Source organism: Equus quagga, chromosome 6 (genome assembly GCF_021613505.1).
Source record: "Equus quagga isolate Etosha38 chromosome 6, UCLA_HA_Equagga_1.0, whole genome shotgun sequence".
In the NCBI taxonomy this organism is placed as follows: domain Eukaryota; kingdom Metazoa; phylum Chordata; class Mammalia; order Perissodactyla; family Equidae; genus Equus; species Equus quagga.
Genome location: NC_060272.1, coordinates 15,677,813 through 15,705,208, shown reverse-complemented (window position 1 = coordinate 15,705,208; position 27,396 = coordinate 15,677,813). Strand labels below are relative to the sequence as shown.

The window sequence follows — 27,396 nt, the reverse complement described above, 5'->3', positions numbered from 1 at the left end:
TGATCTGGTCCCCACCTGGCTCACCAACTCATTGTGGGCCACTCTTCCTGTAGCCAATGAGACCAAACCAAACTGTCAGTTCTGTGAACACAAAAAGCTCTTGCCTCATGGCCTTTGCTCTTGAAGGAAGTATCCAACTACTCTTCACATGCTAACTTCATCTTATTCATGAGGACTCCAAATCTATCCCCTGTGGCCCGCTCCAAATCCCCATCACTATCAGCGAGGCCTCCTAATTCCTGCTTATCCATAAAAATGAATTGTAATCTTATTTGTATGTTTGTTCTTCCCAATTAGGATTTAAGTTCAACAAATGCACACACAGTGTTTTGGCACCATGTCTGTACCAATAAATATTTATTGAATGAATGAAAACCCAAACCATTCTTTCCTCTTATCACTCTTCTATCTCAAATCCTCTATATTTGAAAAGTTCCCTTCACCTTATTCTACCTAGCTGCTTTTCTCTCCCCAATTCCTGATAGGATATAACAGTAATTCTTTTCCTTTACTTTCCAGCACACGGTCCCCCCAATCCCCCAAACACACAGCCTTCATCTGTACACTCAAAAAGCAAGTGGGCAGCCTTTAGTAGGATAGAGATTTAAGAGCCTAAACGATCCAGTCCTTGGGGACAAGGTCTTGCATTGAGTATTCTGCTCTCCAGAGATGCTTCTGGGAGTAAAGCGAGGAGGCTTAAGGGATGCCATGTTTTAAGCCTTTCAGTTTGAGTGTCAAATACCTACCCTTTGAAGTCAAAGCTTTCTAAATGTATGAACTCTCACGTTCTCATTTTAAAAAGCCAATTGACTAGATTTTAGAGCCATAAAATACCTCAGGCCACTAAGTCATTACCCCCCAGCACTGGCCCTTCCTTGCCACTACAAAATATCAAAGAACACACATGCACATGTGTGTGCATGCATGTGTGTAATCTTTGAACCTGGATCTACTGATGTAATGTCCTGAGAAAGAAAAGTGGAAAGTGAGAAACTGAGGAGAGAAACACAGGAATGTGGAGTGAAGTACAGAGGGAAGAAATAGCAAGACCAACATTTTTCAGAAGGGATTTTCTTCCAGAAGACTTTCTGCGGCTCTTGTCCTCTGGCCTCTCTAGCTGCAGTTAATGCTGAGAGATGACAAGGATCAAATAGATCCTGTCTCAGACAGCCTGGCAACAGCCCTTCTACAGAAACCACACGGTCATTTCTCCCGAGCTCTAGCTGGTGTGCTTCCGGGAACAGAATCACTTGGAGGTGCTGCCCTTCTCTTTTCTCAGCTGCCAGCAAGAACCAAATTCAGACACCAGGATATGCTGTTGTCGGCCTAGACTCTACCTCCAGAGATTAATTTGAATCCAGGACCCGAGAACCACTTTTTGGGGGCGGCAGCACCCAACACGGCTATTCAGAGCAGCCCCACACCTCCTATCAGTAGAAGGCCCTGGCAGATCCAGGGACACAGCTCCCTGCCGTGGCTCTCTCTTTACTCTCCAAAGACTTAAAGGGCAGCTGGCGTTTTTTTCCTCTTCTCTGGAAAAAAATCTAGTGAGTGCCGAGGAGTGGAAATAGCCCCAGATTAGGAGCCAGGAGTCCTGGGTGTTTGCCTTGACGCTGCCTCAGTAGCATTGACCTTGAGTAATCCGTTTAGTCTCTACGTTAAATTGCTTTCACCTGTAAGACTGTGCAACTCTCGCTGCCACACTTGCTTCTCATGGATATTGAGACGATTAAGGAAGACAACATGTGTGAGAATGCTTTGAAGGCAGCCGAACCTTTCACAGATGTAAGGTATTACTGTCAATAATAATAATAATAATAATACAGTGCCCATCTCTGAAAATTACCATAACTGTATTTTTTTACTAATCAACTTCAATGAAAAACTATATTAAAAAAAGAGAAAATATCTAATTGAATCTGTCTTCATGAGGCCTATGAACTTTTAACTTTCAGTTTCACATGAAGGAAAATATATATTTTCCCAGCCCCTATTTCAAAAAAGAGAAAACATTTGCTACAATTTAATAAGATTTAATACCTCTATTATTACATTGCTATATTGACTTCATTCCTGTTATAGAATCAATGAATAAGTTGGGGGAAAAAAACTTTATTAATACTAATTTTTATACTACTAAAGATAGCTGCAATTTATTGAGTTCTGACCATGGGAAGTGGGAGAGAAACAACACCTTGTTCAGCCCAACTCTTTAAGCTAAGTCGTTTTACTTCCCTTCTGCGGATGAGAAAACAAAAGCTCAAAGAGGTTAATTTCCTGCCCAGAATAAAAATTAATAAGTGGCAGAGGTCTGGATTTGAATTCAGGCCTCTCTTAGTCTAAAATTTGTGTTTTGACTTTTAAATAATACGCTCTGTGAATTACTTACAGCTGTCATCAATGAAACAAACAGCAACATTCATTTTAGATCATTAAATTAGATGAACAAGTTACTTATATTTTAGAAAGCAAAATTTAGCTAATTGCAGTAGATCGGTTGATATCCAAAAAGGTGTTGGGAAATGAGTTTTGAGATTCTGACATCCTACTGAGAGTCACGGTACAAGCTGTGCTTATGTCACCATACTGACCCTGGCCTCAAAGGATCCACAGGAGGAGGGTTGGGATATGTGCTTCTATAGAAAGCCAAAGATTCAGGGCTCTTTTCTCTAAATGTTTACTTTCATAATTAGTCTCTGGGTTAAATTACACATTTAGTAGAAGGTTTTTTAATATTTATTTTCACTCCTTGCCTATGACAGTGGTTCCCAAACTGAGCCACACATCAGATCATGTAGTAATTTTTTTTAAAATGCAAATTTCAAGGCCCCTGCTTAGACCTATTGAGTCAGAATTTGTGATATCTCTATTTATGAAATTCCCCCCAGGCATTTCTGATATAGCTGGGTCTTTGAGTCACAGATCTGTTGTGATTTATGACCTTTCAGAATTGATTTTTTAAAATCCTAACATTATATAGTCCTTAAACCATTTAAATCACTTGGCTTTTTTCAGTAAGCTATAGTTACTGAAAATCACAACTTTCTATAATTAGGACTCAATGGGTTGAAAATGGAAAACATACACATATAAAATTTTGTAGAAAGTCAGGGAAGAAAAAAGTCTTAACTGCCATCTATTCCCCATGTTGAGACCTCACGTTGTAACTTTCTCCCAAGGTGAATTTTAAGTCTGAGCCGTAAAAGATCTAAGAGCCCCCAGCGGGAGTGCTGCAGCACAGCTCTCTAAGACCATTAGAATCACCTCTTTCAGCCCTCCGCCTCTCCAAGAACTCCCTGCACAAACTATCAATAATTCACTGTTCTCTAACATGATCATTTGTAAGAGATATTTTTCTTTTATTGCTGTCAACAAAAAATTGTTTAATAAACATAGATTATTTTTCCCATATGTTCAACAACTCATTCAGAGCCAAAAATAGACAACAAGAATGTTACTCACAATGTATAAATACAGAAGTAGCATGACATGGCCAACAGCATAGTTCGGTATAAGAAAATTGCATTAACATGTGTTTTCAAATATCTGCAAACCGGTCCTAAAAATAAATAGGTTAAAAAGCATCCAATAACTGCAAAAAACAAACAAAAATCATTCAGGTCCAATTCAGTGTAAAATTTATTCTAAGAAAAATCTTTTTCTAGCATCTTAAATTTTTAATATTGGTTCTTTAAAAGCAAAGCAAAGTTTGTTGTTCTCTTAAATGTACATTATTTCCTTTCTGAAAGGCATACTTTTAGGTGGAGCTTTTAAAAATAACCATCCCATCAACATATTTCTTCTTATCCCTAGATAAGGAGTCTAATGATAGAGAAGAAGTTTAATAAGGTACTGTGGGCCTCTGTCACCGCTATGTCGATTTTGTGACCTGGGAAATCAAACCAACTTCTAATGGCCAATTGAGAAATTGGCCAGTTGAAAAGTTCAAGCTCTTCCATCCAACCTTTCAGGAAGGGAACATTGGATCTAGACATAGCTGAGCCAGAGCAAGACACAGCAGGTCTACAGGAAAACTGCATATGAACTTTAGGAATATACATGCTAATGATAGAATGCGGGAGCATACTGGTAAATCTGAGCAAAATAAAAATCCCAAATAATCCCCACTTGTCAAGAATGTGTAAACTTGGTCAACTTGAAAATCAGGCTATAATCAAGGTTTTTCATTATTCCTCTCCCTTAGAGAGACATGTAGAAGAAATCAAAGATTATGAGTCAGTATTCCATAGATTTTACTACCTTATTGTTATAACGTTCAATACTTTGGAATGATGAGCAATTAGAGTGACAATTATTATTTTCTTTTCGTGAGAATACTTTCATGGGAATAAAACTTTAACCTATTTTCTGTAATTAGATTTCTATGATGTTCTTCCATGTTTCTGTATGGTTTTGGGAAGAGAGGGTCTATATGGATTTCATTTTTATTAAGCAAAACAAAGCAGAGAAGTTTAATGAACTTTCGCAGTTCAGCATTGATTTATGCAACTAACACAAAGAGTCTTGTATACGATGAATACATTTTGTTCAAATGACACTTGCTGGTGATTTTTTTAAAGTTTTATTCTAAAGAAATCTTTGTCCTGTGTTATCTTCCTTTAACAGCCCACTTTTCCTGTAGGTCCCGCAATAGGGACAAACACGGCGATTAGCTTTGCTCCTTACTTAGCACCTGTAACCCCTGGAGTTGGGTTAGTCCCAACGGAAATTCTACCCACCACACCTGTTATTGTTCCCGGAAGTCCACCAGTCACTGTCCCGGGCTCAACTGCAACTCAGAAACTTCTCAGGACTGACAAACTGGAGGTACTTCAATTATATTTGTGGTTTGAGATGCATTTGTGGTAGAAGTGTGCATACTTCTATGTAAGTGTATGCTTGTGAGATTTTTCAGTCTTGCAAAACAGCCACACACACACAGATTCATCTAAAAGCCATGCATTCATAATTCTATGGTTAGAATTTAAGGCAAACTTTAAAGGAAATTTGTGAGAAAAGAATGTTTAATACAAACAAAATCAGCTGCATGGAATGTATGTTCAGGGCAAATTATTTAACAACCAGTAGAACACTGAATCAATCACTATGCAGCCTACAGAGATGGTTCCCAAAGACCTCCAGCTGTGCCAGCCATTAACCTTTGCTAGATCCCAGCCAGGTCTAGGAATGGGCAAGACAGGAGCAAAAGCCAGGGCAATGGGGGACACTCAGGGACAGGGGTGGGAGTAAGTAGGACTATGACTATTGATCAATTGGTATGACCATATTTCAGTATTTTAAGAACTAGTATGGCTGTTCTAGCATGTTCCAGAATATCAGCCTTGGCTGTGTTCTTGGTAAACAGGGGGAACTTGAGGCTGGGCAAATTTAGTTATTGACTGAGATATTTTCTTTAACTTAAATTCGAGTGTTCTATAAAAGTCAAGAAAACAAGTTCATATATTCATAAAACATGTTCTTAAGTCATGAGTCAAGCCAACCCACCTGTACTTTACTGGGTGAAATTTCTCTTTAATCAAAGTTAGAGGATTCATCCATTTACCTTCACTATTATATCCTATACTATTTAACAGAGCATTTTATATGGATGTGTAAAGGTTCTGATAGAGTTTTTAAAGATCTCCTTTAATTCTGCTACCGATTAAAGTTCTTAGGTGATATATGTATCATTAGGATGTACAATGAGCTTTAATGTTGGATCATTCAAGAATGTTCTCTCAATGTACATTTGTTTAAATATTTATCCAATAAACCTTGAGGGTAATAAAATGTTGCTGCCTGGTATCAGTTTCAATCTGGAGTTTATGAAGTGGCAATAACCTCGCTAGTGTTTTGATCTAGATTGTCCCTGTGAATATTGAACAGACTTTTCATGGAACTGGAAAAGTGTTTGGGGCTCCACCTGCTGGACCCATGGAGCTTTAGTGTTCAGTACGTGACTGTGGTTTAGAAAACAAATTAAATCAGCCAAGTTGGGAACAAATTGTCCTTCCCAACAGGACTGGTAGACAAAGACACACATAAAAATGATTCATGATGACTTTAGCAGAGCAGCTTTCAGTTCACCTCAAACCAGGAATGAAGGCGGCTGCAAAAGAGACCCTTCGTAAATGCTTGATGGCTGGTCTGCACCTCTGATGCAGTCTCAGACTGGAGTCATTCCATCTACAGAGGAAGGCTCACTCAGAATCTGTGGGAACACCTTAGTAATTTTTATTTTGCACATTTTATGAACTAAAGAAAGGACGTTGGCTAATATACACAGTAGGAAGAAACAATTAACAATTTTGTGATTTTTCTGTTTACCCTTCAAACTCACTTGGCCACTGGTCAGTGAAACTGTATTTCCCAAGTGCGTTTGACTTTCACAAGGCTTGAATGTCATGTCAGTGGCCCTTCATGTAACAACACTGATGATCAAGATGTGGACCACCACTTAAACATATCGACTTTGGAACTGGAGCCTAAAAGGAAAATAACTTAAATTTAACTAGTTATTCTTCTCAGCTAATGATTTTATAAATATAAATATTATGTATATATGTTATTCATGTTATCAATATTCAATGCAGAATTAAGAATCCACCTTTTAAATTCTCAAGAAAACTTTCTTTATACAGTAAACTCCTGATCCACCATAATTCTCAGAGGATGGAATATTCTAGTTACTTTAGATTTCAGGATAACTAAGGATTAAGGAATAAAAAAGAAACAACACATCAACACCTCAAACTCTATTCTACTTGTCTCCGTTTCTTTCTTTCCCTTTATCTCTTCCCATGCTTCTCTACTTTTCATCTTTTTTTTTTGTTTTCTTTCTGTGCTGGCAAAAATAATATAGTGATCTTAAAGTTTTGGAGTCTGAGATATTGTAGTTTTTCTGATTTATGATTCTAAGCATAAGTTATCTTTGTAGAGCAGGGGAGACCTCGGGGAAAAGTGGAGTATTCAGATTCACCCCACCCCCACTTCCCATTCTCAGAGAGGACGAATAAGTTTGTCATTTCCCCTGATTCTTCTTTGGAGCTGTACAGCTGTGACCTGGTGGCTTGATTTAAAGTGAAATTATCCCCCCATGCAAAAAACCTATAGCGTCCCAGAGTTTTCACGGTAGGGGAAGATTTGGATATATATAGAAGTCCAAATTATGTATACAAGTAGTTATATATATAATCTCCAAGTTATAATATATACAAAATATAATTGTCTCCGGGTATGTATACATGTATATATGTATATATATGTGTGTGTGTGTGTGTGTGTATACCCGGAGACAATGGAGGCTTTGTTGATTTTTCTTTGTTATTTTCGCTAAACTGCAGATTTTGAGTTATTTTCTCAATATAGATTCTCACTCCAGGAAACAGGGTGAAGCAAAACTCAAATTAGCTTGTCAGCGATTCTGGTCACTTGAGTTCTGGATAATCAAATTTTTATTGTAAATAGCACAAAAGCCACCATTTAAAAGAAAGGAAAAGCATTATTATTATTTTTTTTTAACGTAAATGGCTGCGCTTGCAGAGGTAGAGTTTCCGGCGGCCATCAGGCTTTCTTCTGCATCGTCTGCTCTTCTCCCCTCTGTGTCCTAGGTATGCAGGGAGTTCCAACGAGGAAACTGTGCCCGGGGAGAGACCGACTGCCGCTTTGCACACCCCGCAGACAGCACCATGATCGACACAAATGACAACACCGTAACCGTTTGTATGGATTACATAAAGGGGCGTTGCATGAGGGAGAAATGCAAATATTTTCACCCTCCTGCACACTTGCAGGCCAAAATCAAAGCTGCGCAGCACCAAGCCAACCAAGCCGCGGTGGCCGCCCAGGCAGCCGCGGCCGCGGCCACAGTCATGGTAAGTGGGGCGCGCCCGCCGCGCACCTTGCGAGCTCGGGAGCCGCGCGCTCCGCGCCGCCGCGACTTAACACGTGTGCTCTCCAAACCAGTGGGGAAATAGGGAAGGCTGCTATTCCTGCTGCTCTGCTGCCTAAGTTCCGTTGTTTCCCCCTTTTTGTTTTGTTTTGTTTTCCCCTCCTTCCCTTCTTCAGCACAATAAGTAAATCCCTCTGGCGCAGGCGATGGGCGAGCGACCTGCCCGGTCCCGTTCTCCTCTGAGACTGGACTGGACCAGTGTGGGCTCTTCCTCAGAGTGGGGCTCAGGGGCCTAGGGATGAAGAGGAAGGGGGGCACCAGAGCTTAAGAGAGTGGAAAAGAAAGCGGGAGTACTGAGCTGAGCAATAGACAGCAGCGGCACTTCAGAGAGCCATCCTCTGGCCGCAGAGAAGCTAGCAACAGGTGACCAGTCGGTGGCTGGCTCTTGCCTATTCCTATTGTTTCCCCTCTTCTTTTACTTATCACAAGGGCCGTGCTTCGAACTTCCTCCCCGTAAATGAAATGCTATGCAGAACATCAAGCCAGGAAACAGATGAAAATGGAGCTGTACTGGCTGGTGCTAGAAACAAACAAGAAGGCCTGTCGCCCAGCCTGAGTCACTGTACTGTCCCTTGGAGACCAGCAGCAGCCTGGTCACCATCACCTGTGAACCTGTTACAGCTGCACACACTCAGGCCCCACCCCAGACCTTTGGGATCAGAATTCAAATCTTAAAATATGCTCAGGTGTTTTCTATACATATTAACATTTGAGAAGGACTTGCTTAGAGTACTGGCTCTCCAATTTGGCTGTATTTTGAATTACCTGAGGGGAATTGAAAGGTTCTAACATCAGTCCCTTCTCCCAAAGTTTCCTACTTAATTGGTCTGGGTGTGGCCTGGGCAGTGGCCTTTTTTTGAAGCTCCCAGGTGATTCCTTTCATGCCCTTTCCTCATGTTCTTCTCATTCTTATGTCGCTGGACATAGTGATTTTTCTGAATGTGTGAGTTTCTATGTACGTGGGGATGTTTGCATCCACGTAAGAGAGTGAGTACAATATAGAGAAATTCTCCCTTTTTTTGTTCTAGTAAAGGAGTAGTTTTCAAAACTGATTATAATTGGGAAGAATGCGGTGGAGGGGCGATGAGAGTAAATTGGTTACTTAATGCTAATGAAAAAGGAATTCTTGGGGCTGGCCTGGTGGTGTAGTGATTAGGTTCCTTGCTCCGCTTCGGTGGCCCAGGGTTCTCAGGTTCAGATCCCAGGAGGGGATCTGGCACTGCTTGTCAAGCCACACTGTGGCGGCATCCCACATAAAATAGAGGAAGATTGGCACAGATGTTAGCTCAAGGTCAATCTTCCTCACCAAAAAAAAAAAAAAATCTAAAAAAAATGAAAAAGGAATTCTTTTAGAGAGCAAATGTGGTCTTTTATGCATTTCTCCAGTATGAAATCCATCTTACCATCTACTTACTGAAGATCTTCTCCCATGAGAAGTAAAATTTTTTCATCATAATCATTTAGGTCAGCCTCAATTTATCCTAACTGGTACATTGACTGTTGGGAACAAAGAACACGTTTTTCTACTGAACTAGTATTATAAGTCATAACTAGGTATTGAGAATATCACCAAGGCTAGTCAGAACTCTGGTTGCAAGAGAAAACCCAACTGGAGTAGCTTAAATGAAAAATTTGGACTTGATTAAATCGTGCAATGTCTTCCAAAGAGAGTAGAGGTAAAATAGGGCTCAGGGGTGCCTGGATCCAGAAACTTGAGAAACAGCAGGTTTTTTTCATTTTCTGCTTCTCTTGGTACATATCAGCTCCATTCTTTAAAACCAGCTTCTCTGTACGATACTGACCATGGCTTTGGACACCTATCAGGACACATTCTTACATCTTTTGACAAGAGAGAAAACAGTATCTTCTACACCAACTCTAATTAGAAAAAAAACAGTTAAGGGTCATTTTGGTGGCTGTCCTTATGGTCAGAATAAGAGCATGCTATGATTGGCTCAGCCTGGGTCACAATAGCCATCTTGCCACTAGGGTATGAGATGAGGTTCTGGGAATATAAAAAATTAGTCCCTGTACCTCAAATACCTGTTAATACAACAAACCATCGGTACTAACAGTGACCTTAGGGCTGAGCCCTGACTTTATCTGAGCCCTGATTTTATCTGCCTGTTTCCTAGAAGTACCAGTTCTAACATCTGCAATCAGTATATATTTCAGTCATCGAAGGAAAAATGCACCTCATATATGTCAATGGTAGATGACCTGCGTTGATGAGGATAAGAGAAGAAATGGCCATTTACATAAACAGGTCATTCTTCAGCCTGATATCTTTAAATTGAGACTGTACTCTTCTTTGTGCCCTTCTGCGCATTTGCACATCATACTCATCAGGATGCTTAGAGGTTACTGCAGTGGATGTCGGTACATTTAGTTACCATAGTTTCCTGGATTGGTACACTGTGCCCAAATTTGGAGTTCTGATATTTCAGGGGATCTTGCAGCATCGTCAAAGACAACCCAAAGGAATGTAGTTTCAGAACAAAAGCCAGCTTCTTTCTGACAATGACATGAAAATGACTGAATCTGTAATGTCTTTTTAGTTGAAGTGAGAGGCTCATTTGAAACCAGGGCTTAGGTGCAGTTAGATGAAGTCAAAGTGTTCTTCCTCTAGTAGCAAGATTACTCAGTACACTGAAGCAAAACTATTATTTCTTTATTTAAAAAAACAAGTGGGGGGATGACTGCAGTCAGAAGATATTAGTATTCCATTCACCTGGCTTCCATATCTGAACACCAAGAATTTCTGCCATATACTTTTTATTATTGTTTGGAGATATCCCCTTGTTTTGATTAATTGGAACTTGCAAATGAATTTAAAGCTTTGATTCCAGAAAAAGAGACATTTATTTCCTTTAGAGCCTTACTGTTCTACAATACTTCTTAAAACACGAGCATCAACCTCACCAGAATTTTTAAAATGTGAAAATAAGCCAGAAAGAGGTTCTCTTTGGTAATTTTAACACAAAGGGTATCTGATCTTCAAGAAAGCAGTCTTTCTTCACACACACCAAAATGGGGAGACACAAGGAGATACCTATTTTGTAAAAAAAAAAAAACAGGACCAGCTGCCATCAGCTAGATAAGTTTTAATTGTTCCAGAAAACATGTGCAGGAACCTTGAATTCCACCCTCCCCGTCCACATCCTTTTCTTCCCGGTTCAAGAGGCAGCTCTAATTATGGTCATCAGGGTCTCCTGATTCCTCAGAATTTGGGTTTGCCTGTAACGCCTAAGGAAGCTCCTGAGACACAGCAGGCTTGGCGTTCTCTAAGGTTTTTTTCTAAGCCTGAAGATCTTTCAAGATAGGTAAACATGTGCCAGCACTCAAATAATGTCCTCTAAAACAGAACATCTGTGTACTACAAAGCCATATTATGATTATTCATCCGTACAGATTTTTTTAATACATTCTACACATGTGCCTCAAAGTGTGAGGTGTGCAAGTTATTAATATGTATACTCAATCCTCCAAGACCTTAGTGTTTCCCTGAAAAGACAATATATTTGCATCTAGTAAAGATAACCCACAATATGGAGTGGGAAAAGGGAGATGCTGCTGCTGTCCAGTTCAGTTTAGAGCTCTTTTCTTTACAGTCCTAGATTATTATAATTTCTGTGTAAATTGTTTCATCAAACTAAGATCAGAAAAAAGAGAACATTAACCTTCCAGGTGATTATCCTAGGGAGAAATATTTAATATTTCTTTTTCTGCCTGGAGACTTCATTAAATGATGCTTTGTTAAATCAAAATTTTGTCCATAAATACCAGGCTTTGGAGACATAATCACTCTTCTAGTTAGCATATCAGAAAAGATCAACCCAATAGTGGATTTGTTCCATAACTGCCAAGGACTGTAAAAGTGAAGGCAAGAATCAAGTCCAGAAGGTTGAGGCCACAATGATTTTGCGTTTATCCAGTTAATGTTCTCAGTCTGCTCCATGAGAGTAGGCTATGTCACCTTATATAGTTAGCACAGGTTAATTTAAGCTCAAAAAAATGCACTATTTAGCAATGTAAAACTATAGAGGAATGAAAGATTTTAAACAAAAGTGATGTCATGGAAGTTACATAATGGTGAGCTTACAGTTGAGGAAAGAATAGCCAGTACAAAGCAGCTTTATTATTGTGGAGCTTGTTAGTTTTTTAAAAATGTTCACAATGCTACTTTCAGAAGAATGACTTCATATTATTTGATGGCCTCTTTCAAGACTGCCTTCCAAAACATCTCCATTGGCCATTCTAAATCTCTTCTCTACCTATAGTCCTTTCAACTTTATTTGTAGTCTCTTTCCTCCCATAGCTCTTTATCTCCTATCATCTCTATACTTTTAATCCTGAATCATCAAATGACAATGAACAACCTTTATTTGACAAGGAAAATATCATTGTTTCCCACTTTGAGGGTTTAGTACTATCCCATTTTATTTCATATGCCAGAGATCTAACTCAAAACTTTAGAATATAACATTTTGTTTTTATTATACAAACCTTAGGGATTTACCTATTGTGCTAACATAGAAAAGGGGTATTTCATTTTTTATTTGCATTGGAGCTATTCCTTTGAATTTCTTTATTTTCACAGAATTCCATCATAGAATTTTTAGATTTTTTTACAACAGTTATCAAGGAACAGGAAAATTTTTTCATTGTGGTCTAAAAAAATCAATAATTGTTATTATTTCAGCTGTTTAAGTGAAACTATCTTCCCAAAAGTATGATTATAAGTTAAAGATACTATTTTACTTCTAAAATTCAAGCAGTTCTTTGCTATTTTTTAGCTGTTTGCTATTTTTAGCTGTTGTACTTGTTCTAGCCAAGAGTTCCACATCTCATTAACTGGGTTGGTCACTGATCATAGCTAAAAGTACAAATAGAATTATTAAATATTAATTATTTTGATACCTGAGAACGCTAAATACCTTTTTAAAGGGTATTTTCTTAGTGTAATCTGGTAAGTTGTTTGAGATAAATTGAATTATAATTTCCAATGTACTGGAAAACATAGAATGGATGATAAGTTAGTCATTAGAAACAGTACGATGGAATAAAAGTAGGAAATTTGAGAACCTTACTATTCAAATTCAAAACTTGTTAAATTTGGAAGCTTATTCCACATGGCCAGATCCATGCTAGCAGAGTGAAGAGAAGAATTGAGACAATTATCCACATGATTCAGACAAAAAATTAAGATCCAAACCCAGACAGTTTTGCCTAAATAATCTTGTGTTTGAATATTTTTTTGCCTGAATTTTTTGTCTCAGTTTGCCACTTCATTTTGTTAGGCTAGATCCTCCTTAAAAATTATTTTTATTAAAGTTAAAGATGTCTTCTTTTTGACTTGGATCTTATACTTACTGCATTCATTATTTTATATTTGAAAACTAACTTATCAGAAATTCTTTAATCCTATGGCCCTGAAAAGTTTTGCATTTTTTTCTGAAGCAATATAAAAAATGCTTATGGTGTGTATGCAAGCTGCTGTTTTGATTAACTTTCCTGAATTTCAAACGTCTATATTTTACTCTCCTATATGCTTTAACTAAGGTATAGTAGATGCATTTTTGCTTCAATACTAATTTAAGGTGTAATATTCATTTCTTTAGAGAACATTTTTGTTGTTGTGCATGCCTAGTGTTTTGTACGTTGTATATTGCATTCAGAATATTTTTTTCCTTCTCACCTATCCACAATGCAATGCCGTTCCCATGATGCACCTCTGCTTGCTGTTTACCTGTATGTTAATTCGCTTGAATCCCATTGGCCCACTGCCATCATGTGCTCGCTGCCTGTTATTAAAAGACTCAGTCGACTGCCAAAGCAATGAAGCGACCTCTCGAAGCATCTGTAGACCTGGTACTTTGACCTTTCACCTTTCGCTTTGCATGTAGCTTTTCAGAGAACCATCTGAGATTTGTATTACTTATAAAATATTGGTTGCAAACAATCATTATTATTAATTAATGAAAAAATTCAATAAGGTGTTTAGCCATCTCATTTTCATATGTAATATGTGAAATAAATTAATTCTAACAAATTTTAATACCTTTTCCAAAAGAGTGAAGCAAATTTAAATTACTTGGTTTGGAAAATGCTCATTATAATTCTTATTAACCTTTAAATTCAAGAAATTGCCATTTAGTTAAAGAGAAGAATAGGTATTAATAATAACACAAATGCTTCTTTCCCCCCTTAGAATAGTTTAATTCATTTTAAAAGCTGAAGCCATTTTTTTGTTGTTGCTTGATAGTTTTTCTTTTCCTTAGTTGAGATGCTACCGTTTTGGGTTACAGAAATCATGCTTTCGCTCTCAATAACAAATTCTCACCCATTCGACATTGCCGCTGTTTAAATTAAGGTGCATGGCAGAGGCATCTCCTTAGCTGTCATTTTTAAAAAGAATGTTGCAATTGATGATCTCTGTGGACACTGGAGGTGTGTTTACTTTGAGTTATACATATCTTATCCAATTCTTCCCTTCTAGGCCTTTCCTCCTGGTGCTCTTCATCCTTTACCAAAGAGACAAGCACTTGAAAAAAGCAACGGTGCCAGCACGGTCTTTAATCCCAGCGTCTTGCACTACCAGCAGGCTCTAACCAGTGCACAGTTGCAGCAGCACACAGCGTTTATTCCAACAGGTACGTGCCCTGACAGTTCCAAGTCCTGTGTCCGTGTGCCCTTCCGGTCATGTGCTTCCTTCTCATTCCTTTAAGCTGTTTGGTGGCATCTAGTTTGCTTTCAAAGGTACAGTAAATACAGCCTGAAACTCATCATTGTCCCAGCTATCTAGATATATTTACATTGCTTGGAATGATAGCTAAAGACTGTTAGGATTCTAAAGCCAAATATTTTATAGAGTTAAGTGACAGATTGAACCCGTGAGTAGCAAATAGCAGTTAGGTCTTTTGGTTTCTTATATTTACACATGCTGTGTAAAATTGTTTATGTAAATAAGACCTTTTATGTGTGACGATTGAAATTTGTCATTAACCCTGAATGACCTAAAAATAGCAATTCCAGTAAATACTAACCTTTTTTTCTATTCCTATTCAGAGCACTAAAAAAACGAGGCTATTCAAATTAAAGCAATCCTCTACTCATATTTTTACATCCATTCTCTCTCTTTCGCCATCCTTCTCAATTTCCACCAAGTTCACAAATATATAGAGCTCTTATCCTTGGTTTCTAAGCCAATGCCTGATAATATTAGGTGCTAAGGTGCATTAACTCTATCATTCCACTAAGAGATGAATTATAGTAATCATAGATCTTGAAGTTTAAAGGGTTCTTAGCAATCCCCTCATCTAGTTGATTGTTTTACAGATGAGAAAACTGAGGCCCCCTAAAAGTGAAGTGACTTCCCAAGGTGGCACAACCAACGAGAAAAAGACCTAGAACCTAGCTTCCGTGTGACCAGTCCAATTTGCATGACATGACACCACCTGGCCTCCTTATGTGGAGGCCACAGAGCTCTCCTTTAGAACTTGGCATAAACGTCAGATAAAAGGGAAGGAGCAAAAGTACAATGTATGTCCACCCTCCCGCATTGACCCACCTCCCTGACCACAGACCTACATACTTACACCATACACGAACACAAAGAGTCATCATCAACTGACTGTGGTTTTGACCTTTTTGTCTGTGTTAGAAGCAGGGATAATATTCTCAAAATAAATAAAATTTGCTAGAGTGTCCAAAAAATAGAGAAAGACTCAGGCCTTAGTGAGAAGATTGTCCTTTGAGTTCTTAGTTTCGAAATCAGAATTTTCATCCCCATGCTAGTGACTTGAAGGTAATTATAGATGAATAACAATTTTATCAAAAGGAGTTTGTTGATCCTAATCCACCCTGTTGGACTTTCGGGTTTATTATCCATTTCCTTAAATCTGGAGCATATCAGGAGTTAACATAGGAGGGAGCTGAATAAATATTTCTGTGGTATTCTTTGTATAAAATCTACACTTTGAAATGAGTTATTAACCTTTTAATAATATTTATTGTAGTAAAAATATAAGTTACATAAGTAAAATGGTTCTTAGTATTCAGTTTTCTTATTTTAGTTCTGGTCTTCTCTTAAATAGACTCATAGACCTGTAGAGTGAGTCTCTAAGTCAGTACTTATTGGGGCTTCACTCTTGCCCTATTCCAACCTTAATTAGTGACATTTCAGTGCAGTTATAGCACAGCAGTATTTGTACTTGTAATCCACTTGATATCACATGTTTGTAAAGTAATTACTGGAAGGTGAACTTTCCTCAAGGTCCTGTGTGATTTCTACAAGTGTCTTATTTTATAGACCTCATCAGACTAGATATTTTGAGAAAAAAATTAGGGAAGAATATACTGAGGGGAAAACATAAAAGGACAAGTCTGTTTCTGAAGACTGGATAATAATGCCACTCCCTGGGCATTTCCTGGGGATGCTCATGGAAGTCTGGGGCTAAGTCCTGCAAACAACGGAAGCCCTCTAACTCATGTTTAACACTTCAATCCAATATTGACTCATTTGTTAAATCACTGAAAGAATCCTCATTTTAAAGTATTTCACCTGGAAACTACTACGACTTCCAAAGCAAGAACGAATCACATCCCTTATGCAATGATCTAATTATTGTTGATGAAATGCTTTGTGCTGAGGACCGATAGGCTGTACTGGCTGCTGTGGTTGTGCACTTCCGCCCTCTGCTGGATTCTCTAAGAACTGTTCTAGTGTGTCCGGCCACCCTCAATTGAGCAGGCTGTGGGAGCAGAAAAGTGGGTTCTAGCCCACTTAATTCTGTGAATTAGAAGGGTTTCCATCTGTAACATGATATAAATATCATAGTGAACAAACGTGGATCTTGTGCTCCGGAACCGTATTTCAACTTCTAAGAAGTTTTTAGGTTTCTCTTAAATCTTGACAGAGAAAATAATTTTATTAAAAGGAAAATAGCATAATCTTCCCCCTACTTAAATCGATAAAAGAAATTTCAGTGTTTCTTTTGACTTTAGTTTATTTCAGGCTTTTTTTTCCCTCATAAACCACATTTTCAACCTAATTTTAAAGTGATAATGATAATAATCATTCATTGTTTTTTTAAACCTCTGCAAATTAAGTGATGATGTTCAAAAATATTTTTTGTAACTTGGTAGATGGTGGACCCATTATTTTTAAACTTAAAGATTCTAATTTTTCTATAAATACTCTAACGAGTAATATATGAAACAAAAAGCATTTTATGTTCTCCTGGAGGTTACCCTTTATTGAAAGATCATTCATAGTGAAGTTTTTGATATGCTACTAAAATTCTCCCATTGACACAATGTGAATTTGGATTTTAGGAATTCTGCCTCTAGGCTGTGGAGATATTAATATAAAATATTATGTAAAACATGAGATTCTTCTCCAAAACCATGCTAATGTAATTATCACCCTGCTTGATGCCCTGGCACATTTCAGTGGGTGGGATTTTTCTTGTTTGATAGGGATTATTTTAACCTGATAGTTATACTTTTTCTTTGCTATGTTAGGAAAGTGGCAAAACCACATACACTTACAAAAATAGCATCATAATAATTCTTGGCATTTCTCTGACAGGTTTATTCTGAGTTACTGTAAGTGTTCTTATAGACGTCTCATTCTTCAAGATAGTTCTGCCAGTGGCAGGCATAATTATTTGCATTTTGCAGATGGAAAAACTGAGGCTGTATCTATGCTGCAAAGTGGAATATATAATTAATGGAACTGTCCAGATAATTCTGACTTACAGATTCTGGAGTTGAAATATTTATGCAACTGAAGCAGAAAACATTTACGAAGGCTTTGTTGATTGAATTATGCCTTAGGGAAAGGCTTCAGCCAGTCAGAACAAAGACGACCCACTGAATCTCTCCTTGATTAATTTCATTATATTGAAATACAGGATAAATAGAACAGGGAAAATTGCTTGCACAAACACTGCCTAGTGATCAGAAACCATAATGTTACATAAGGTTTTCACATACCCTGGTGAAAGATCTGTCAGTGTTTAGTGGAAACGATATCTACATACCCACAGCAAAATTTATTTATCCCATTCAATTCAGCAAACAGTTCTCCAACACATAGTATGTTCTGGGCTTCAGGGCCAGTAATGGGAATACAAAGGAGTTCAGAACTAGGCAAAAACCAAATCTAATGCAAAGCATTAAGGGCTACCTTAGGGTATGAGCAAAGCGATCTGAGAGCGAAGGAGAAAGAGGCAATTTATTTGGCCATCGGCATGTGCAGTGGGTGGTGGTGACAAAGGATGTGGAGAAAGAAGGACTTTCCAAAGGAGGAGAAATTTGCTTAGGACTTTGAAAGGAAGATGTTACCAGCGGGGGAAAAGCATTCAGGCAGAGGGGACGGCATGGTTTGGGAAGAGTGTATTTGAGGAATAGCAAGTCGTCCTTTGTAGCTATATTGTAAAGTACTTAAGAGGCTGTAGCAGGGGGTGGGTAGGAGTGGGGTGGAAAGGCAGAGATGGGCCTTGAATAGAAGATCAGGACTAGAATCTGGCATTAACAGCCACATACGGCAAAAGCTATGCGTTTCCAATATTCATATCACTTTTAGGCCACACAGGGAGAGGCTCATCAAATTAATTTGGTTGAGCATTTCAGCCACATCCTGAGCTGAAGACAAAGTGATGTGTCCAATCCTAGCCCAGTGTGGCTGCAGGAACTGCTGTTGATGGTTTGCAACCCAATGACATTTCACATGCCTGACACAGGAAAGCCCTCCAAGAAAGCCCTTCCACACTGGAATGCAAGAGAATAACATGGAATTTTTAGAGGGATAACTTTGAATCCAGCCATAGTCAACTTTAAAATGAAATCATTCACAAACTGAGTACTTTCATAAATTTTTAGGAACCAATTGCTCCCAACACACTCTCACTAAAGGCTGAGAACAGTTTATTCAACCAACTGACCATCTGCTAAGTGCCCCATAGACCCAGACAGACACGAACCTTGCCCCTCACCCAGAGTTTACAGTATAGGAGGAGAGATGGATGTTCAATAAATATTCATATAAATAAATAATTAAAATTTTTATGAGTACTATGAATGAAAAAGTAAAGAGTTCAATAAGATTAAAAATAGAGAATTGATTTAAATGGCATATGGAGATAGGTAAAAGAATAATTGAACAGTTTTCTAAAGAAGTGACATGTAGCTTGAGACCTGGAAGATGAAAAGAGTAGGGTAAGATTATTCTAGGCAGAGGAGACAGCTTGTAGGAAGCCCCAAAAGTAGGACAAAAGTGTGATGTGTTCTGTTCAAAGAAATGAAAGGCTAATCTGGCTGGATCATGGGGCCAGGGGAGAGTGGTGTAGGATGAGCTGGGGAGATAGTCAGAGACTAGACCATAGGGGGCCTTTATCCTAAAAGCAATGAAAAGGCAATGAATCATTTCCAGCGGAGAAATGAACAGACCTGTATTTGGAAAGGTTTCCTCTGCAAGCACAGTGGAGAATGGACTAAAGGGAGGATGAGAATGCAAGCCAGAAGACCAGTTAGGAGGTTACTGCATAGCTGAGCCTAAAGGTAATGGTGACCGGGACATGAGAAGTGGCAGTAGAGATGGACCAACAGGCAAACACAAGGTGCATTTTAGAAGCAGAATTGCTTTGGCTTATTGGTGAGTTGGACCAGGAAATTTCACGAGGGAAAGTGGTGTCAGGCATAACTTTCAGTTTAGGCTGGAGCTACTACCTAGCTGGTGATGTCCATCCAGTGTTCCCTCAGGTGGAGAAACAGATTCTGTGGGAAAGATCAATGCTTGGACATGTTAATTTGAGGCAGCTGTGAGACATCCAAGTGGATGGGCCAGGTGAGCATTAGCACCTGGAGCTCAGAGGCGAGCTGGGCAGGATACATAAATTTGGAAGCCTTGAACTCATAGATAGTATTTAGATCCTGGATTGAATGATATCATGGATTGAATGATATACCAGGAGAAAGTATAGAGTAGATGAAAAGGAACCAGAACTGAGTCCTGAAAAATTCAAGCATATAGAGAGATATATAGAGAGAGAGTGTGTGTGCGTGTCTGTGTTATCAGAAAGTCCAAGGAAAAAGAGTGGTTTATTATAGAGGGAGTGGCCAAGTGCTAAATGTTCCTGAGACTCAGGAAGTTAAATGAAGATGGAAGCGTTCGTACTGATTGCAGAAATATGGAGTTATTTGGTGACATGAGCAGTTTGAGTGGAGATGTGAAAATGAAAGCCAAATTGGAGAGGATTGAAGAATAAATGGAGGCAAGGAAGTGAAAATTTATGTGTAGGTAACTTTCCAGAAGTTTGATCATAAAGAGTATTAGAAAGATAGAGCCAAAGAAAGGGTGTTGTGAATGTGATTTCGAGATGTTTGGGTCTTTGTTTTAAGTTGGCTATATTAGCACGTTTGCTGAAGAATCCAGTCGTAACCTGGTTAAATAGCCTCTTTTCCTGACTAGGTAATGTTAGCCTGATCAAAATGTAGATCAGGCAGAAAGTCTCCCTCGGGTGTGAAGAGTTCAGCAGAGAGAATAAAGACCTACGCATCTCAGATTCTTCATCTAGTGTCTCACAAGGCAGTTCTAAAACCCTCATTGGGTACACGTTCATTAGAAACTTATTCTCTGGCACCTATGTGACACCCAATCTTCAGTTATCTAAATCTTCATATTACCTTGATTTTCATTCTAAGGAACTGAACCAGAAGTAGACAATTCTTTTCAATACAGTTCTTTTTTTCAGTACTCCACAACATACATTACTATTCGTGGTCAGAGTTTTCCGATTCAAGTACATTAATAAGACCTCCCCAGGTAAGGCAACTCCTCCCAAGGAAGGGCTGAAATCCTCCCTTCCTCCCTCCTGCCTACCCTCATAGACACCAACCGGAGATTTACTTGGAGTTTCGCCACAGGTGCCCCTCAGGGTTCACCTAATAGCAGCCATGACAAAAATCCCTAGCCCTGGTCCTAACTCAGCCCCAATTCTGCATTATGTTGCCTCTGCAGTGTTTAGGCTTTATTTCTAGACACCACTCCTTTATCGTAATGAATCTCGTAGCAGAAACAGATCACATACACATCCAGGTCATTCCATCACAGGAAGCTCAATCTTCCTACGTTGTAGGGGTTTCAAGCAGTAATCTAAAATTCACCTGACCTGCAAGCCTCTGATTTGGAGAATACAGAATCTTAATTACTGTTTTTATTTTTCATATTGTTATTGACAGGAAACATTTTACAATCAGACAAGCAAACTTCTAATGCAATAAGCTCAGTGTAATCTAGTGAATACAAAACCTGACCTGGATTTAGGAATAGAATTCTATTTCTAGCCTTACCCTTGACTTACACTGCACATGACCTTGGAGTAGTTACTATGCCTCAGATTTTTCATCTGTAAAAAAACTCACTTCCTACCTTGGAGGATTAACTTGATAATGTCCGTAAAATACTGTGAGGTGTTAGAGGAAGGACACTGCAGCATTATCACATGCCATTCTTATTAGAATCATGTCGATGTATGTGACTAGAAACTGTGAAAAGTAGTCTAAGGAGTGAGCTTTGAATAATATTGGCTTAAAATGAGTCAGATATATGTGTCAGTGCTGAAAATGTGAATGACTCTAAAGGACTGTGTTAACTAACCCTACTTATTTCTGGTTGTGCTTCAATCTCACTTTGAATGTTAACTCTAAACCGCTAACCTGTTTCTTTTCCTCTATTCACTTTTTCCACCTACCATTGCATGACATGCAGGGTCAGTTTTGTGCATGACACCCGCTACCAGTATTGGTAGGTTTCAATCTTTTTTTATTTGTCTTTTATATTATGTACAATACCTTCACGTGCTTGAAATTTATTTCAGAGATGGTAGAAATGCTTAGGAACTGGTAGATCTGAAGGCTTATTTGGCTTTAGAGTTAACGTAGAGGTTTTTAAAATGTACTTGTATATTTAAGAAAATGACCATTTTAATGTGACTGGAACAACCACGGTGCTAGACAACCACTACAAAACATAAAACCACAAGTACGAGTCTACTTTTTAATGATCTGTATTTTGTTTCTATTTATAGTTTATATGGTTTAGAATAAAAAAAAACTTACTTTGTCAGAGAGGCAGGCTAATTTCATCAATGTTTTAAAGTTTCATGGTGGTGTGCCTTTATCTCCTCTTTGCTGTGTGTTAGAGTTATCAGAGTTTCCCAGAAGTATTTATTTTAAAAAATTATAAATGGATGTATTTTGAAAACAAATGTCAGAACTACCTTGCTTTATTATCCTTTTTAATTTTAAATGTTCATTATTTGTGATGATTATTTGTACCTTAGCATTCCCTTAGATGTTAAATTTTAATAGTACATAGTTATCCCCACACATTCCAGTGCCTTGGTACAAAAGTCTGTCTTTAGGACATATGGATTAGTGTCATTTGGAGTCAAGAAAAATTAACATTGGCAAAGTTTGTCTGGCTATTTCACAGTAACTGTGTTAGAATTTATATCAAGGCCATGATTTTTGCTCCACCATTTATTAACCAAAATAAACCACAACCACTAGCAATGCCAGTTCAAATAAGCAGGCCCAAATTGACCAAAAAATTCAATTTAACCACAATTAATTCCAAAGAATATCCTATCCCAAATTAGGTCTACATATTGAGCCTTTGATGTTTTAGAATGACAATTAAAAATGAATATCATATATTCTCACCTCATTAGACATTAAATTTTGCATTCTTAGAAGCAAGCGTTATTACGTACACCATAGACTCTGAATTGGGAATAATCTATTCTTAGAAGTAAAATGTTTATAAATACATCAACCAAAGTAATCTGCTTTGGCCTTTCTGGGAATCACTGATTATGTTTTAAAACTTCCTTTAATTGTACTTGTAATAAGCTATTTTCCCTTTTTTATTTCTCTCCCATGCTTCCTTGCTTTGCATTGTGATTGCATGCCATCTGCTGGTTTAACCCATGATGGCTTGCTGCTCTGATATTCACCATGCCAAAATACCACTTCTATTACCATAATGCTACACCCTCCTGTTCATTGCTCCCATGGTTCCCCTCCTGAAAGTACCCATGATGCACAGCGCTACGTCAGCCACTGTCTCTGCAGCAACAACTCCTGCAACAAGTGTCCCCTTCGCAGCAACAGCCACAGCCAATCAGGTTTGCTCCTTTTAAAGCTTTCTTTCACAAATCCCAAACTCTAAATGAGTGCTGATATTTAAAAAAAAAATTCTCGGTGAGAATTTTTTTTTCATGTTTATCCATCAAATTTTATTTTTTTAATTAGTTTATAGCAAGCATTTATGGACAGGTTGCACTTATTTAGAGTTAACATTTACTGCAAATAATGATGTAGCTATGTTTTGTGTTGCACTGTTTGTTTTCGTACCTAATATTGTGTAATTAACCTGACAGGCTTAAATTCCTTTTAGTACAGCATTACGTATCCAGTAGTTTGTGAATTGCCACAGAAAAATTGTAAAAGCACACTTGTGGGTGCTTCAAAACTGGCTATGTTTTGATTTAGTTCATTCAGACCCTATCATCTGTTGTGGAGGAAAAAGATTCTCCTCTTAGAAAAGTCTCCCTTTTTCCCTTAATGTCAAATTTGAGGTCTGAATGATTCTTGGTAACATTTCACTTGGGTCCTCTGTGCTCCCAAACTCACTTGGTTCCGGAACCTTACTACCTGTTCAAATACTGGCATAAGAGCCAAACCATACTGGAGGAAGAGTTCGAGGCCACCAAGTTCACAAAGGCTGGATATAACTGATTAGGGACGTTTAACTCTGTTGGTTTAATGCATGTGCCAATAAGACCATGGATGTACTATTTCTCAGTGAGAGCCAGTGGCTATTTCCCGCTCTGCAGTCACAGGCTGGCTGTAACCCTAACCCCAGCCAACCAACTAGCAAACATGTGCTCCTGGTCACAGGAGACAAGTATGAGCATAAACTCTCACCTCACCTAGAAAAACATTTGATTGTGCATGCCCTCCCTTCATAGAAGAGCAATTTTTGTTTTGTTTTTAACTTAGTTTTTTTTTTTTTTAATGAAATCAACTGTACTGATAAAAGATGAAAAGAGCTATAGGAGTAGGCCGGCAGGCAGGTCCAAGCTGATGGGAGAAATGGGGGGAAACTGTGTAAGGGCATAAGTGGCAGATTCCAGCCTGAATTGTGCAGGTGGGAAGGGCTGATTCACACGTCTTTCCATGTTCAGATCAGTAAGTGATTCTAGTGCCATAGGTTTCATCACTGAAAAGATAGACGTGAGTGCACTTGAATGAAGGAATAAAAGTAAAATCCCATGACAGTTTCTATTGTGCCCTCCAAATTGTGAAAAAGCAGGAAAGAATGAAGAGGGAGGGAGGGGACGCCAAGTGGGCACTCAGAGGCAGTTATAAACTATTGATAATTCTTCAGCTTTTCACTCACCTCAGAAATGCCAACTTATCCTCTAAGGAAAGCCAGCTCAGCTCCAAACAGCAAATGATAAGTTTCTTTGCTGGGAAGATTTTTTTAAATGATGGGAGGGAGAAGGGAGAGAGACGGTTTGCATCCTTCCCTTATTAGGCTCAAGGCATCTCTTTCACTTGTTCATTCTTAATAGGGAATTGGTATGTCTGTTTCTTTTATGCCTAAGTCCTGCCTCCTTGAACCATGTTTATGTGATTTTTGACACAATTTTTGTTACAAAGCCCTTTTATAAGAAAACAAGTTTGAAGTATAATATAGTAGTATTCATTACAATTGAATTTTAACTATATGTTATGTCAAGTTAAACTTCTAACACAGAAATCTTTCCTAAGAAAGGAAACCAAGATAAAGAAATATTTTAGAGTTTTAGGATAAATTCCTTTATTTGTGATAAATACTTGATCATACATAATGTATATTTTTCCAGCCTAGGGATTTTTTGGCTCCGTTTGGTAGAAAAAACTTTGAGAGATTGCATGCTTACATGTAGGTTTATTTATGAGTGTAGGGAGGTGGGGTAGAAAGCATGGAATATTCTGAAGCTAAAATATATCACTTTACAGCCGAGTGTGGTTGGTAAAGGAAGTAATGAGTTTAACTTCAATTAAATCCAAAGAAATACAATTAGAGGAGTACCTGACAGTAGCTTCAAGAATCCTAGATTCTGCGTTTTGCAGTTTGTCAGATGTAATAGTTGCGGTATTGCACGTCAGTGATGGAGAAGAGAAATACTTTAGTGGCTCTTGATGAAGGTCTGCTTGCGCAACAAAACCACAGAAAAAGAAATAATTGTAAACATAAATTTTCACATAATATTCTTCATGTATTTTCAACAAGTTTCAAAGAGCAAAGCAGCTACAAAAGAACTTGGAAATTCTTTTAGTGCCCAAGAATTCAGAATTCAGAGATTGTTGGTGACTTTGATGACAAGTTACCATCCTACTGAATTAAATTCAAAGCATATCCATGTGAATGATTTGCCATTTAAACATAATGAATCTCAGTTTCCTCATTTATGAAAGGAAGAGTAGAACTATATGGCCTCTGAAGTCCCTTCCAGCTCTAAGATTCAATGAACGTATGGTTCCATAGCTGTTATGCTAGGCCCAAAGTATGAGATTATATAGGTAAACACAAAGAGAATAGAAAGTCGTGCTAGTGAGTCCAGAGTTCAGTGAATGATAAGCATCCTCACTTCTTCTCCTTCATTATGCCATCTGTCTTTAACACAAAATGTGGTGAGGTTTTGACAATTTTTCAGTTCATTTGGTTAATTCAGACTGTCAGTTCAAATAGTTCAAATCTCATAGGTATTTGTAATTAGATACAAATCATTCATAGAAGAAAGACGATAGACCAAAACATCCCATGACAGCTCCTCTGGTCCAGTGTTCCTTTGCCTGTTACCCCATGGTAAGCCAAGATGAACAAGCAACAAATCTTTAAATGCTATCCTCAGAGCTTAATCAAGATGCCAGCAATGAAAGTTTTAACTGAAATTAGACATATAATTTGAAACTAAATAAATACAAAATCCATATACAGTTGGAAAATATATTTCGGTTATTTAGCTCTAGGAGTAGATATATAAATAAAAATACAATAAACAAGTTTACTAACAGCTATTTCCTGTTTCAGTTAAGGTCTCTGGGCCTTAAAATACAAATTATACCTAATAATATTATTATTTACAAACCACTTATTATGTACAATATGCTATCCTAAGTGGTTTCTCTTTCATATATTACTTATTTTATTACATATTTTATATTATATGAGAGAGGATGCAGATGTACAAATATACTCACTTAATCCTTACAACAGTCTTATGAGGTAAGTACAATTACCATTATCCGTATTTTGTAGATAGTAAAACTGAAACAGAGGCTAACTACCTTAGCCAAAGTCATACAGCTAATAAATGGTCTTGCTGGAATTACCCCAGGCAGTTGACTCCAGAGGCCTTGGTCTTAACCACCACGATGCACTGCCTCTCTTTATAATTATAATACACAGAAAGCACTTCTTCCACAAATGAAACTATCTTTTGAGTGAGACCCTACAGCAACAAACTCTGAAATGAAAGAGTCTTGCTAATGTGGCTCAAACAAAGGTGAATCCTAAGCTGGGGAGATGAACTGAATTTGAGCACAGCTTCGAGCTAGTTATGTAATAGCAGGTCATGTTTAGAAACCATATAGTTGATATACATTAATCATAATATATAATCATATATTAATATTCCATGTAATGTTATAGCCAGTGGGAAGACTGAAAATTATGAATAATTTCTATACAAGTAAGATAAGTAGATGAGAAGTAAAAAAGAATTAGTCATTGGTCCTAGTAAAGTAGGTTCATGGGCTTCTTGTATGTGAATCACTGCCCTAGACTTTACTCCTAGCCTCTGCCAATCATCTCACAAATAGCTTGGAAGAAGAAAACCCAGAAATGAAAATGAGAATACCATATAAATCAGTCAATTTCAGCCTACTAACAGATGGTCAGAGTGTATAAATCTATAGATGCCTATATTGAAACAAATTTAATCTCAAAGTATACATTAAAAGAGGTAGAGGTAGGGTCCGGCCTGGTGGTGCAGCAGTTCCGTTTGCACGTTCTGCTTCTCGGCAGCCCGGGGTTTGCCGGTTCAGATCCTGGGTGTGGACATGGCACCGCTTGGCAAAAGCCATGCTGTGGTAGGTGTCCCATGTATAAAATAGAGGAAGATGGGCACCGATGTTAGCTCAGGGCCAGTCTTCCTCAGCAAAAAGAGGAGGATTGGCAGTATTTAGCTCAGGGCTAATCTTCCTCAAAAAAAAAAAAAAAGAGGTAGAGGTAAACAGCTTAGTACATGGATTACCTAGTTTTTTTCATATTATAAAAATTTTTATTTAATAAAATGAGTGTAGATTGAAATTCCTATAACTTG

General features: G+C 38.0%; 1 protein-coding gene across 7 annotated transcripts in view; it reads left to right on the top strand.

Annotated features, from left to right (window-relative positions):
* The window catches only part of MBNL2 (muscleblind like splicing regulator 2), a 153,860-nt gene that overhangs the window by 105,753 nt on the left and 20,711 nt on the right, over positions 1 to 27,396 (top strand). For 3 of the 7 annotated variants that reach the window (XM_046663999.1, XM_046664001.1, XM_046664002.1), the window contains 4 exons: positions 4,627 to 4,827; positions 7,611 to 7,874; positions 13,769 to 13,822; positions 14,451 to 14,604. In XM_046663999.1, coding sequence (XP_046519955.1) covers positions 4,627 to 4,827; positions 7,611 to 7,874; positions 13,769 to 13,822; positions 14,451 to 14,604 — 673 coding nt within the window. The other 4 variants (XM_046664003.1, XM_046664000.1, XM_046664005.1 and 1 more) reach the window with 4 other exon arrangements.